Source organism: Gavia stellata, chromosome 8 (assembly GCF_030936135.1).
Source record: "Gavia stellata isolate bGavSte3 chromosome 8, bGavSte3.hap2, whole genome shotgun sequence".
In the NCBI taxonomy this organism is placed as follows: Eukaryota; Metazoa; Chordata; class Aves; order Gaviiformes; family Gaviidae; genus Gavia; species Gavia stellata.
This window is the reverse complement of record NC_082601.1, coordinates 24745690-24759465: the sequence shown is the minus strand read 5'-3', so window position 1 is coordinate 24759465 and position 13776 is coordinate 24745690. Positions and strand designations below refer to the sequence as shown.

At 37.6% G+C, this 13776-nt stretch overlaps 1 protein-coding gene across 2 annotated transcripts in view; it reads left to right on the top strand.

Moving 5' to 3' along the window:
- Positions 1–13776, top strand: part of OLA1 (Obg like ATPase 1) — a 104715-nt gene that overhangs the window by 47558 nt on the left and 43381 nt on the right. For both annotated transcript variants that reach the window (XM_059820405.1, XM_059820406.1), the window contains one exon: positions 2666–2841. In XM_059820405.1, the coding sequence (XP_059676388.1) occupies positions 2666–2841 (176 nt within the window). The remainder of the gene's footprint in view (positions 1–2665; positions 2842–13776) is intronic.

Genomic DNA, 13776 nt, shown 5'->3' with positions numbered 1-13776 from the left:
AGTATGCAACTAGTGTCCATTTCTTCCATGAGAAGAGTCAAGCAACCTGGAGGAGAGAAGGCTAAATTGTTGCCTTGAATGGGAAATCATCAGCTCAGTAGAGGGGCTCCTTACCTGACCAAGCAACCGCCTGTTGCCAGCCATGGGTCTCTTGTCATCGATGTTGCCTAAATGAGCTGCAGGATGGCTGCTGGCACAGGTATGAGAATGGCTGATGGGAGGAGGAGACTTGAAGAAAACTGGCAGAAAGTTGAAGTGTCCATAGGTTAAAGCATTTAGTGGACTGAGAAGAGAGCGAAGTTGAAATGCATAGATTCAGTTTTATAGGGGTGGAATTACACTGAATTAATTGGGTTTGGATGAATAAAGAACTGGATTTTTTTTTTTTGTGAAAAGGAATGGGAAGATGTGAAGAAATGAAGATCATTGCTGGAGAAGTATTTTACTGTTGCTGAAGAAAATGGAAAAATATAACTAATAGATAAGCTGTGTTTTGTTATTACTGACTAATTCATCTTACAGTTGCTTTTTCAGAAAAACTTCATTCTTCCTTAAGATCAAAACAAACTGTTTACTTTACTGTTTATTTTTATGTTCTAAATGCGAGATCTTTATAGTCATGGAGCTTTTCTCCTGACTTTAACAGTTTGGGGGTTTTTGTTGTTTTTTAAACCCATGGACACCAAATGCAGAAGGAAAATGTAAACAACTTGAGAATGCATTATATAGATGGTAATGGACACTTTTTTTCTTGATACAAGGAAGAAAGATACACTTCTTTTTAGCTGCATAAATACTACTCATCTGTTGAGAAGGCTGGGCAGGTAGACTTTTCTTTGATCTGTATGGTGACATCTTCCTACTCCCCCCCCCCCCCCCATTCAGTTTTTTCCTTGTAAATCAGAGCAGAGCTGTTAAATTATGTTTTCTAGTATTTATTCATCCAAACAGCCCATGTCCCATTGAGTCAGGTGCGCAGATACGGATTTACGGAAGGCAAAGGCTACAGTATCTCTTCCTTAATTGCCTGGCATTAGTGTTGGGTTAGTGTAGTGAGTTTCCATCTGGCAGAGCAGCCTGTTCTCCCGTCACAGCCAGCATCAGTGTTGGATCTATTGCTGAGGTGATTTTCCTTGTACCAGGGGAGCTCATTGATGATCTGTGGAGAGAGACAGCTGATGGGAGAGGAGGCAACTTCTGGTAACCACTGTTCTAAAGACTTTTCATAGGTTTATGTGAAAATGATTTTGACATTTGGCTGTCAACAACATTTTAAACGTGTGAACCATGTGTTTTGATGTAAAATCTTTATTGCTAAAACTACTGTTTTCAGTAAGTTAAAAGATGAAGTTTAAGATGTGCATGACAACAAAGGACTCCAACTTACTCTGTATCAGTTAAGGAATTGTTTGTAGTTTACTCTGTTTCCCATCTTATTTTTAGTACAAGAAATGCCTTGGGGTATTTCTCCCTGTGTAAAAAATCAGTTGATTCTCCTTTTGGTAATATTAAAATTATTTTCGTGGTTGATTTCTCAGCCATATTTTTAATGTTACAGGGCAGGCATGCAAATACTCTGAAAATTGATCCAGGAATAAGTAATAAACTGTTTTTAATTGTTAATATTTTTTATTTTTAAAATATGTATTGATTTTGGCGTGGGTGGGGTTTTTTGGTGATGGTGCTTATCTGATAATTTAAATCCTAGCTGAATTATGTTGCCAGATTGTCTTCAGAAGGGCATGAAGTCAGCACACATGCTTCAGTAATATCTGGTTGTTTTACCCTTATGTTTCCAGTTGGCAATTTGAAATTATGGCTTCAACTGCACTTTAAATATGTGATAATAGCATGTGTTTCTAATAAGGGCCAGCACCATTTTGTTCAGATAGTGTGAATGGTTGTCACTCATATATGACAAATGCACCTTCATCTGCTTCTTTGATGGCCCCCTAAAAACCATACCCTCAAATCAGGCCGATGAAATTAGCTGCTGTGTAAATTGTGTGTCTGAGTGGTTCATTATCTAATCACCGTCAGAACCATAGTGATAAAGTAGATTGAAACAGGGACGAGGTCTGCCAGATGATTTCAGGCCTTTTTTTCTAAGCCCTGTTTCCCTTGGAAACACTAAGAGTCGTTCAGAACTTCAGAATTCTTTGTCTAGAACTTCTTTTTTTTCTTAACGCATTAAATTGGTCAGCCAGTGAGGGCTGCCAGGGTGATTTGTAAGGTTTTCTTGCCATAAGTCTTTTAGTCATTACTGCATGTATTAAAATGTTCTGTGATGTTCAATTTAGCTACTATGTTTGCTACTGCTAGGTTAGATACTGTTAAATACAGTGGTACCTATTTTCAGGAAAGTGCTCTAGCCTGTTCCTATTTAGAAGAAACTCTTAAAGATGTGTTAAGTGCTCTCCTGAAATGGAAAAGCGCTATGCTTTGTATGTATCTGTATAAAGCTTTGGATTCAGGAGTTGATACATAAATTAACAGACTAAACTAGTATGATACAAAAGATTGCAGGTGACACTTGTATACGGGCGGTATGACAGACCTACTGACTTTTTCATCTCAAACTCTTGTGACTCTTAATGGTTCGTTGTAAATATATATTTCTTGTCTTTTTAGCATAGTATGTAATTTAAGTGTTCTTTTGTTTTAGGAGCATTTGAAGACGATGATATCACTCATGTTGAAGGAAGTGTAGATCCTGTTCGTGACATTGAAATAATACATGAGGAACTTAGACTTAAAGATGAGGAGCTGATCATGCAGAGTATAGACAAGCTTGAAAAAGTAGCTGTAAGAGGAGGAGACAAGAAGTTAAAACCTGAATATGTAAGTATATGACCTATAAAAGTAGATCATAAAGTACTCTCTGTATTGAATAGAAATCTTTGTATTGTTGGGTTTTGTTATTGATCTTCCTCATGTATAATATGAAACACTACTACTATTTTTATGTATATTTTAAAGTAGATATTATTATGAGTTGAAAAATTATTAGAGTGAATTATTTGCTGTGTTGACAGTGTAAGATTTCACTGATAAAGCTAATTGTAATTTTAAAAATTTAACTGTTATTTTCTTGCTGACAAGCTTTATATGAGAATTGCCAATGCTTCGTCAAACTTACGTCAGTGTTTAGTTATAATTCAAAGTCCAGCAGTCACTTCTGAATTATTCTTGCTGTTAAGTTCTACTCTGATGTTGATAGTAGTATTCCTGTAGCCACCAAGTGAATGTATTTTCTTCGTGTTGTTCCACTTTGTGTCTTTTAGTGCATGTTAAATAAAAAGTGCTGGTTGAAATTAATTTTAGAATGTTGTTGTGAAAAGCTGCTTAAATTAGCTCAATTATCACAGGGTAGTAGTGGTGTTTCTTAGTAAATTAGAAATGTATAATAATTATCAAATTCAAAGTGTATTTTTGTAAATGATTATTTTACTGCCACTTGACTTTGGAGTCTGCTACACTTTGCCAGTAGTCTAGTTATTAATTTTTCTTTATTTCATTAGTATTCTATAAATATTTCAGGTGGTATATAAAGTGCATTCTCTAATTGTTACAGCAGTGTATCAGTGTGGAAATAGACTATTTATGCTTAACAATTAAGTAGTAAAAAATACTGTTTTCTTCCATGGCTTTTTAGATAGCAAGTAGTAAGAAAAACATTGTCGTATCAGTGTTGGTGTTTTAGTTTATCAGCATTGAAGTGCAATGAAATTTGTTGGCCCTGCCTAGTGTTTGGAAGTGAATAGGAACTGAAAGTGAACACACCTCTCCAAAATACTGATCTTCATGATGCAGTGTTAAAAGCACTTCTTTGGTAGCTTCTGTTGGTGAAAAGCTAGTCTTCATCTGGCTTGAAAAGTATTTTATTCCCTGATGGGTCTAAGCCAGAAAAAATAGCTATTGTGGTATGGTTTGAAGGCTTTCACATAAGCCCAGAGAGAGGGAAGCAGGTATGCTTCATTTAAGGTCTTATCTGATGTGTCAATCCAACCTTGGGTACATGTGGGCGATGATTGTTATCTTTTACCAAAAGTTGCACCTGCTTAGAGGAACAGTGCAGCTTATGCCTGGTTTTAAATAGCACCCACACAGTCTTTCACCTTTTAATTCATCTTAAAGAAAGGGGCAAGCAAAAATTCTGTCCATAGCAAATTTGAAGTTCAGCCTAAGGCTAAATTTTACATTGGTATGAAATGATGAAAATGAGGAGTGTTGTGCTGCTGTTCTGCCCAGTCTTGAGCTCTTTTTGCTTACTTTCTTGTGTGACTGCCTTTGGAAACAGCTTTGCTCGGCTCCTCATGATGGCGATGTTCTTGTCCAGTTTTTGAGTGTACCTTTCTGGATGCTTTGAGGGTTTCATATCATACTCTATGTTCTTCTTGTGTTAAGGAAGAAGTCAACGCTTTTGTGATTGTGAAGAGACATAACTGAAGTGTGTTTTAAATAAAATTCTTAGTAGTCATCATGTACCTGTAATGGGTTGTAGGTACCGTTACTGTTGTATGACAGAGCTGCTCTTACTCATTTTTTAACTATAGGAAGTTGGTATGTGTTTGAAAACAGAAAATGTCAGATTATTCTCAAGTCAAGGGAGACAGTAAATAAAAATTCCAATCTAGAAATGCGATTTAAATTTATTAAAGAAAACTTTAAAATCTGCATTATTAATCTGTCTTTACCCAGCTTCAGTTTCTCTTCCTTCTCTTTGCCTCTTCCTTCAGTCTCCTAATGACTACTTCATCTGTAGTTCACCCGTCAAAATGACTGTCATCTTGTGCTTGTAACTTACACTTCCTGTCATTCCTTGTTTTTTTTTATCCTTTCTTTATGAACACATGCACAGAAAACACCAGGTTCTTGAAGTCGTGTTGCTGTGCCAGTTCTGTTCTTAGTAACAGCTGTTACACTTGACCAGTCTCAGCTGAGTTTGTCAACAACAGAGATTTCAAAGGCATTAAATCTTTTGTTTCATGGAAAGGGGTGGGTGAACAGAGCAGAGAGGCACAAATTAATGCTCCCCTTGAGACAAAGGCCAAACGTAGGAACTACAGTCACTAGGGAATCTCTTCAGGGAAGTGCTGTGGGGCATCACGTCTTTGAGTCCTGCTGATCTTGGACCTTCTTGCTTGTCTTCCTTTGTGACTTGTATGCTTGAATTGTAAGGTAGACGGTAGACCTTAATGAAGTGGACTTTTTTAATGGTAAAGGGCTGTGAAAGCTCTGCCTGGTTTCTTTTCTTTTCCTGGTAAATTAATCCTTAGGCCTAGTGACATAGCTTCTACAAAGAGATTTGTGTAGTTGTAAGACTGTAACAGCAATTCTTGGGCTTTTCCAGCCACTGGATGGGTTTATTTAGATGTTCAGCCACTGGATTGTGAGGCAGTCCTGCAGAGTTTGCTTTGTGTCTTTTCCTTTAACATTTTGTGTTGCAGAGCAGGCCTATGGTTGCATTTATATAGCATACTGCGTGATTAACTGTGCAGTAAATGACTTATGGGTCTAGGAGAGAAACCATACGGGATTGGTGAAAAAAACAGTTAAAGATTATGCCTTCCTAAAGCAGTAGCCAAATGTTAGGAGTGTCTTTCGGCTGTTTGATCATTCTGTACTCCCTGAATCTGTTGTATTTTGCAGTTAGCTTGCTGGGCACAGAGTGAGTTCCCTGTCCAGCACCATTTATAATGTTATTTCTATGTGGCTTGTTGCTGCTGTTCAAGGCTTCCTCTTTCCAGGGCAGAAGAGTCATTAAGAGGCAGTATAGACTGCCTCTTAATTTTTTTTTTAAACAGGTTGTCTTAAAAAGATGGGGGGGAGGGGAGGGACTGGGAGAGAACTTCTCAGGATTTGCCTTTTTAAGTTATTTACCAGTATAATACATAGCCATTGCTATAGCACAAGTTGCCCTTAGTGAAGCCACGACAGCCAATCGTGCCTGATAAATTTGGTGGCCTTCTATGATGGGATTACAGTGTTGGTGGATAAGGGAAGAGCAACTGATGTTATCTACCTGGACTTGTGCAAAGCATTTGACACTGTCCCACACGACATCTTTATCTCTAAATTGGAGAGACATGGATTTGATGGATGGACCACTCAGTGGATAAAGAATGGGCTGGATGGTCGCACTCAAAGAGTTGCAGTCAGCGGGTCGATGTCCAAGTGGCGACCAGTGATGAGTGGCATTCCTCAGGGGCTGGTATTGGGACCAGTGCTGTTTAACATCTTTGTTGGCGACATGGACAGTGGGATTGAATGCACGCTCGGCAAGTTTGCTGGCAACACCAAGCTGTGGGGTACAGTCGACACGCTGGAGGAAAGGGATGCGATCCAGAGAGACCTTGACAGGCTTGAGAGGTGGGCCCATGCAAACCTCATGAAGTTCAACAAGGCCAAGTGCAAGGTCCTGCACGTGGGTCAGGGCAATCCCAAGCACAAATACAGCCTGGGCAGAGAATGGATTGAGAGAAGCCCAGAGGAGAAGGACTTGGGGGTTGTTGGTTGATGAGAAGCTCAGCATGAGCTGGCAGTGCACACCTGCAGCCCAGAAAGCCAACTGTATCCTGGGCTGCATCAAAAGAAGAGTTGAGGGAGGTGATTCTCCTCCCCCTCTACTCCGCTCTCGTGAGACCCCACCTGGAGTACTGCGTTCAGCTCTGGGCCCCCAACATAGGAAGGACATGGACCTGTTGGAGGGAGTCCAGAGGAGGGCCATGAAGATCATCAGAGGGCTGGAGCACCTCTCCTATGAGGACAGGCCGAGAGAGTTGGGGTTGTTCAGCCTGGAGAAGAGAAAGCTCTGGGAGACCTTATAGCAGCCTCCAAGTACCTGAAGGGGGGCCTACAGGAAAGCTGGAGAGGGACTTTTTACGTGGGCATGTGGTGATAGGACAAGGGGGAATGGCTTTAAACTGGAAGAGGTTAGATTTAGATTAGGTATTAGGAAGAAATTCTTCACGATGAGGGTGGTGAGGCACTGGATCAGGTTGCCCAGAGAAATTGTGGATGCCCCAACCCTGGCAGTGTTCAAGGCCAGGTTGGACGGGGCTTTGAGCAACCTGGTCTAGTGGAAGGTGTCCCTGCCCATGGCAGGGGGATTGGAACTAGGTGATCTTTAAGGTCCCTTCCAACTCAAACCATTCTATGATTGCTAATGTTCTGTTCTTTCCATAGCAGAGGTGTGCAACAGATGGCTCTTGCCTGTGCCCTGAGTGTTCCCAGTCATTTTCCCTTTCAGGAAAACTAGGAGGTTATAAGGGAAAAAACAGTATTTGTAGGTTGTTTTTGGTTTTGTTTTGGTTTTAAGGCACAATGTTAAATTTTTAATATCTCTCTTTTTCATTGTTTTCCTTTTCCCATCCTTTTGGGAGTAATTTAAGGTAAAGACACTTGAGAATTTCTAAAGAGTTTTAACTGGTTGAGAGTTGTGAAAGTTCTGTGGTTCATTCAGAGCAATGCTATCAATGCAAGCTATCTTACCTGTATCACTTTCAGACCTTTCACTGGCTTGCTTTCCTGTGCTGAAGAAAAACATCTAGCACTTGAATTGCATTTTTCATTTCTTTCCACTTTTTTTGAGAGTACTTTGAGATATATTGAGGAGGAACACTATATAAGGTTAGGGAAAGAAGAAGAAGGTGAGGAAAGAAAAGAAGTAATATTGATCTTAGTCAAGTATGTTTTTTCTTTGGTAGTTTGCTGAGTATAACAAATAACCTTAATATGAAAGCTAAGGGAAAGTTACTGATTTCAGAGAGGCTATAATCTCTGTGTGACCTGTGTAAACTTATTTTTGGCATCAAAGGGGATTTCACTGTGTGTTCATGGAACCTAATTGAAAGTAGAAGTCACTTTTTCTTATTTCATAAATATGAATTGTCTGCTTTTGAGGATTTTTTTATCAGTAAGCCTCCACAACTGTAACTGGATAGTCTGAAATCTCCAAAACATTTAGGAGGAGAAAAAAAGAGAATTGTCAGTCTGTATCAGTCAACAGTTCTTAAATCTGAGATTTGTATTTGATTGCCCGCCTTCTCGGACCTGTGTTCTGACTTGTTAATTGTATTTTTTCCTTCGCGTAAGCCCACATTGCATACAGGTGGTAAGTTCACCTTTGTGCAGTGACCTGGCTTTGCAGTTGAATACAGTGTTAACTGTTCGTCCTGTCTCTCAGAGAATTGATTTCTCAGTCCCCTGTCAGCAGAAATAAAATAGCCAACTGCTGTTAAGGAGCCATCAATGAAATAATTTTCAAGTTCTACTTAAAAATCAATGACACCATATGGTCCAAGATCAGCAACATGTAATGTTGACATAGGCTTGGAATAGCTTCCTTTACACGTATATTTTTGTCTGTTTTGCAAGTGTTCTCACTGCTTTCTTAGAAATAATTGTCTGCTTTTACTAAGGGTACTATTCTTTCAGACTCAGTATACCTTTAAATATTATTTTGGCTACAACCTTCTAAAGAGATATTATAGAATAAAAATACCTCTGTTATTTGCATGTATTAACGCAAATAAAATTCCAGAAAGCAATCAGAGTAATTTTGATTTTATATTTTAAATCTGACTGGTGCTGGTATCTGCAGAGACATGAGAAAGATATTGGGTTAAACTTTATTATTAGCTTATTATTCATCTGTCATTTTGGGTAGCAGAAGATTTCAAAGTAAAGTTTTGAATATGTATGAATTTATAGATCAGAATGTACAAATTTTAAAACTTGTTTTAAAAATATGTATTTTTTAATTTATGGGATTTTTGGTCCTGGAGACAGAAGTCTTCAAGTTAATACTATATAATATAGTTAAGTGAACATTATTGCAGGATTCTCTTCCATTACCCTTCCTGTGTGATTCAGTTCTAGTCCTTAGAGATTGACCCTCTGCAGTAGACTGCTATTTCTTCCACCCATTGTTAGTGCGCCGAATCTTGAATTCCAGCACAGAATAATTCTTAGTGGTAAAGGTATTGTGATTTATATATCTGACCACAAGAATATTATTTGTAGTTGTGTTCTTGCAGATTATTGATGTTAGTGGTATGAAGACAGAATCTTTAGGTCCATATCAATTGCAATTATGAAAAGAACCATTAGAGACTCCTTTTCAATGTAATAGTACCAGAACCATCTAGTGCATATTTAACTTCCAAGAAAGGCATCAAGCTTTGTTTTGTTACTGCAATGGGCAATGAACTAATAATTGGTACAATGACCGTAGGCATAGAATATAAGTATCTGTTGGCAGAGATGTACTATGAGGAGTAAAGCAAAATCTTCCTAATGATGTTTTAAGTAACTTTAATCCCTTCCTTCTCCCTTCCATTTAACGTCTTGGTCCTGTCCTGATAATACAGTAACTGTTTGAAAGATGTTTTTTTGTTAATTTAAAAATTACTGATATGGTGTGGGAGATACTTTACAAACAGCAAAGAGCTGGTAGATTCAGTTTCTTCTCATTACCAATATATACTAGGTGAAAACAGGGTGAACATTTTTCCTTCTGATGAATGGGATGGCACTGAGCAGAATTCGCTGACCTCGTGCTGCAAGCGCTCGCCAGAGTTCTCACGGATGGATGAACTCTTATTTCCTCTAACTGATGATGTCAGTTGGGAATTTTCACCTTTCTGTCGTTCCAAGTTGAAGATAAATACAGCAGTGAACTGTTTTGGTTTTTTTTTGCCAGTTTCTTTGGCCTCCTTTTGTGAGGAGTGTTTGAGAGGCCAGTTTCTTTCACTGGAGATGGAAGGAAAGGAGCAGCATACGCTGTTGACATACTTTCTGCTGATGGCTGTTACAATTAGTAACTTAAATGTTAAATCATAGTGAATCGAGAAAATATTTATATTCTTAATGCATATAATTATGCCTAAAATCTTTAGTGGACCATTTACTGTGCTTAATGTGGTATTTAGAGGAAATTAAAGTTCATTCTGGAGAACATTTTGAATGTAACAGGAAAATATTCATGGCAGATGTTTGTGAATTAATCGGTAGTAAAGCCTGACTTAAAAGTACATAATGTATAAATACATGTTTGGATTTCTTTTGGTATTACCAGTAGACAAAAAGAAGTCAATGCTTAAATACTTTCTGTCAAGACTAGTCTTTCCTGTGTAGATTTGAACAGTGACTTAAAGTAATTACTTTTGTAAATAATGCCCATCTGGGTATGTCTAGATGCAAGCCGTGGTGTAATTTTTAAATAGTATATACTTATGCCAAAATAACTCCATACATTAATTAATTGTATTCTGAAAAAGACACCTTTTTCAGCTGGCTTAATTCACATCTAGAACAAATGCATTCACACATGGATTTATTTGGAAATAAGTGTGTGTAGACTAATGCAGTAAGAAAAGTTTAGTGGAACTCTATGGAAGATGTTTCATTTTACTTTTCAGTGCAGTTTCCCTAATTTCTGAACTGCTAGAAATTGTAGATAGACTGCTTCCTGTATTCTTGCCTGCTTTTTTCTTTGAGAAGCTACAGGTGACTATATCGTTTGATGTATAATGCCTTATAACCCACAAGGATGACTCACACAGGAGAATTTGGGGATTATTGACATGAATTATATTGCCTGGAATGCTTGTAGGATGTTTTGAGTGAAAGTACTTGCTGTGGCTCATAAACATTATTGGCATCTAGCTCTGAGTAAATCTTATATCATGTACAGCTTGTACTGGCTCTGTTAGAAGGTATTGAATAGAAGAAAGGATAATACACTTGTCCTAAATCCATTACTTCTCCCATTGTATTTTTATTAAAGTCAGCGAGCAAGGGAATTGTAAGAGATTAGACATTGTTTTGTACCACAGAGGAGCTCACTGTCACTCCAGTTGATGCAATACCTGACTTGTTCTCTTTCTTGCACCCAGCTGCTACAGCTTATTTAATCACTTAACACAATTGAAAAATACGATCTAGCCTTTTTTTAAACTGCCAAATTTGTCTTAATTGTCCTTTAAAAATACCACTGTTTCTAAACATTGTTTTTGCAGCCTCACTCTTTTAGACCACCAGAAAACCTCCAGGAAAAGCAGAGAGCTGAGGCTATGCTAAATAGAACTGAAGAAGGTTTCCAAGGAAAGCCATGAATGGAAGGACTGTGGGCACAGTGCACACCATACACCTTGTTGCACACCTTGGTGCAGCACAGTTTAACTAGTTATAATACTCTACCTCAAATACCATAGTTTTCTATCTGTATCTGAAAAACCATCATGGCTATTTGGAAGGCCAGATGGTGGAACACTAATTACTATCTAGTTTGATCTCTTGCATATCCCAGTTTAATTCTCACAATTGTTGTTAAAATAGAATGTATCTCTTAGGAGAAAAAATTAACCTTTATTTAAATATTTTCTAGCTAGAGATAAATTACTGTAACTTGTGTAAGCTGTGCCAGTGATTAATTATCTTTACTGTTTAGAAATAAGACACAGTTTTAGTCTGTATTTGTCAAGCTTCAACTTTCAGCCATTTGATTTCTGTATGCTAGTGTGAAAAACCCTGTACTATGTGAGTTTTTTGTTAATTATATATATATATGAAATGCAATAAGAATAAAAGCATAAGATTTAAGCACACTGAGTCTTCATGTGTAAGAACTTTTTCAAAACCTCTTATTTTTCCAGTATTTCAACAGAGATAAGTGTATAATTATTCACATTGGACATTAGCCTATTTATATACTCAAAGATTGTATTACTCTTTTAGTTACAGTACAGTTCATTTGCTTGCGACCCTCAAGTCTTTTCAGTCACTCTCACAAGGGGAAAGTCCTCTACCTGGTAAATACTGTATCCACACTCCCTTGTCCCTCACCCAGCAAGTGTATGAACTTGGATTTATTGTATTGAAAAACACTGTTTACTTTCACTAAATCTGTCTAGCAGTTCTGGTCACTATACACATGATTCACATTGTTAGTAATTTACTATTCTCAGAATCCGTGCCATTAACTTGGTCATTTTTAAGCTGTTGATGAAAGATGATAACTAGCGAAATGCAAATAATTTATTTGGAGTGCCACCAGAAACACAGTCATTGCATTTTCTATTTACAGTTACATTCTGAGCCTACTGGTTAGGTGGTGTTGACTCCATTTAGTGTATGCAGTGCTTTTTGAATTAAATACCTTACAACACTGAGCCAGATTCCTTAGGGAAGTCTGAATACAGTAATTATACACTACTACCTTCATTATTGCTATCCTATGCTGTTGGACTTCTGTATGAAATAAGAGGAGCTAACTAAGAGCTACAGGTAATGTTTCAGATACTCCTTATAGCTTTTCTGAGGAGCAAAGTAGTGAAAATGATAGAATTTTGGATAACTGAAACATTTTAATAAAAAGTATTTAACTGCTTTTGAGGTGTTGACAGGGAGCTGGTCAGTTATTACATCTTGGAAGTTTTGAAGGGAAAAACACTCCATACTTCCCAGAAATATCTCCCTTGGTGGGGGGAAAAAAGCCTACTGTACTCACAGTTACTCTCTGTGGTAGTGGAGACTTTTGCACTGCCTGCAGGATCACAGAGAATTCACTTGCACTTTGAAGTGTGAAGTGATAATCCTCACAACTGCTTACTTCTTTATTAAATTTGCGGAAGTTAATTACATGCCCTGCTAATTTACAACAAAAACCTCACAATTCTCTGATGCCAAGTAGGCAAGTGAGTTTTCCAAGCTTCAGTTTAGTCCCTCATGCTGTAAGAAGAATTTGGCATTGGCACACATTGTTACTATCATCCATCCAGAGAGTTTATTAATGTATGCATATTTTTCTACACAGTAGTGTCTCATGAGCATGTCTTGATAAATCTCCTAAATGCAATTTAAATTTATTTCTTTATAGTATTTTATACTGTTGAGACTTATTATTAAAAGTCCTGCTTAGCATTTGTGGGTTGACTACTTGCTACCTTTGGAAAATGAGAGCAGGACATAAATTAAAATCACTGTATTGCATATGGCTAAATATACTAGGTATTCACATGTGCCAAATATATTGTCAAGGATATAGTCAGAAATTAACTGATGTTTAAACCAGTGGTATTTGATATTCATGAAGTTTGCTCTATTTCATATGCCCTGACAACTGTAAGTAAATTGGATTTTGGAGGGTTTTTTGGTGACTTTTTAAATGGTGCTTGCTATAATGTTGCTAGCTGAAGAACAGAACAAGAATAACCCTCTCATCAAACAAGGGGAAGTGGATCATTCTGCTGGTGACAGATTGACCTCGAAGTGTGCAACTGGGGAGGCCAGATCTAATGAAACAAAGTGGATCATTGCTCTGTATTCTGTTATTAAGCATCTCGGAGTTAACTAGAGTAGTGATTAAATGTGTTTAAATGACTGTTACAGTGATAGTGAAGATAAAAAGGTCAGTTCATACTCTTTCACCAGGCCTAAACAGAAGCAATTGATAAAACTAAAAATGGTGCTACATGAGATATAACCTGAAAGTGTGTGTTTTGCTTTTTGTGTGTTTGTTTAGAGTATTGGGGCAGCTGAGTGAAAAAGAAATACGTGAAAATAGTTGCCTTTCTTCATATTGTCATTAGTATTTAATGATTTCTTGTTAAGGGATCATATTAAATCTCATTTACATGGGACACCACCATTGATGCAGGGGAATCTGAGTTCATCAGTCCCTTTTTTTTTTTTTGTTTCTTGACTGTCTGCCTTAGGTTCTGCATGGTGCGACTGCCCAAATAGTCCATCAGAGAAAATTTGACTTTGACT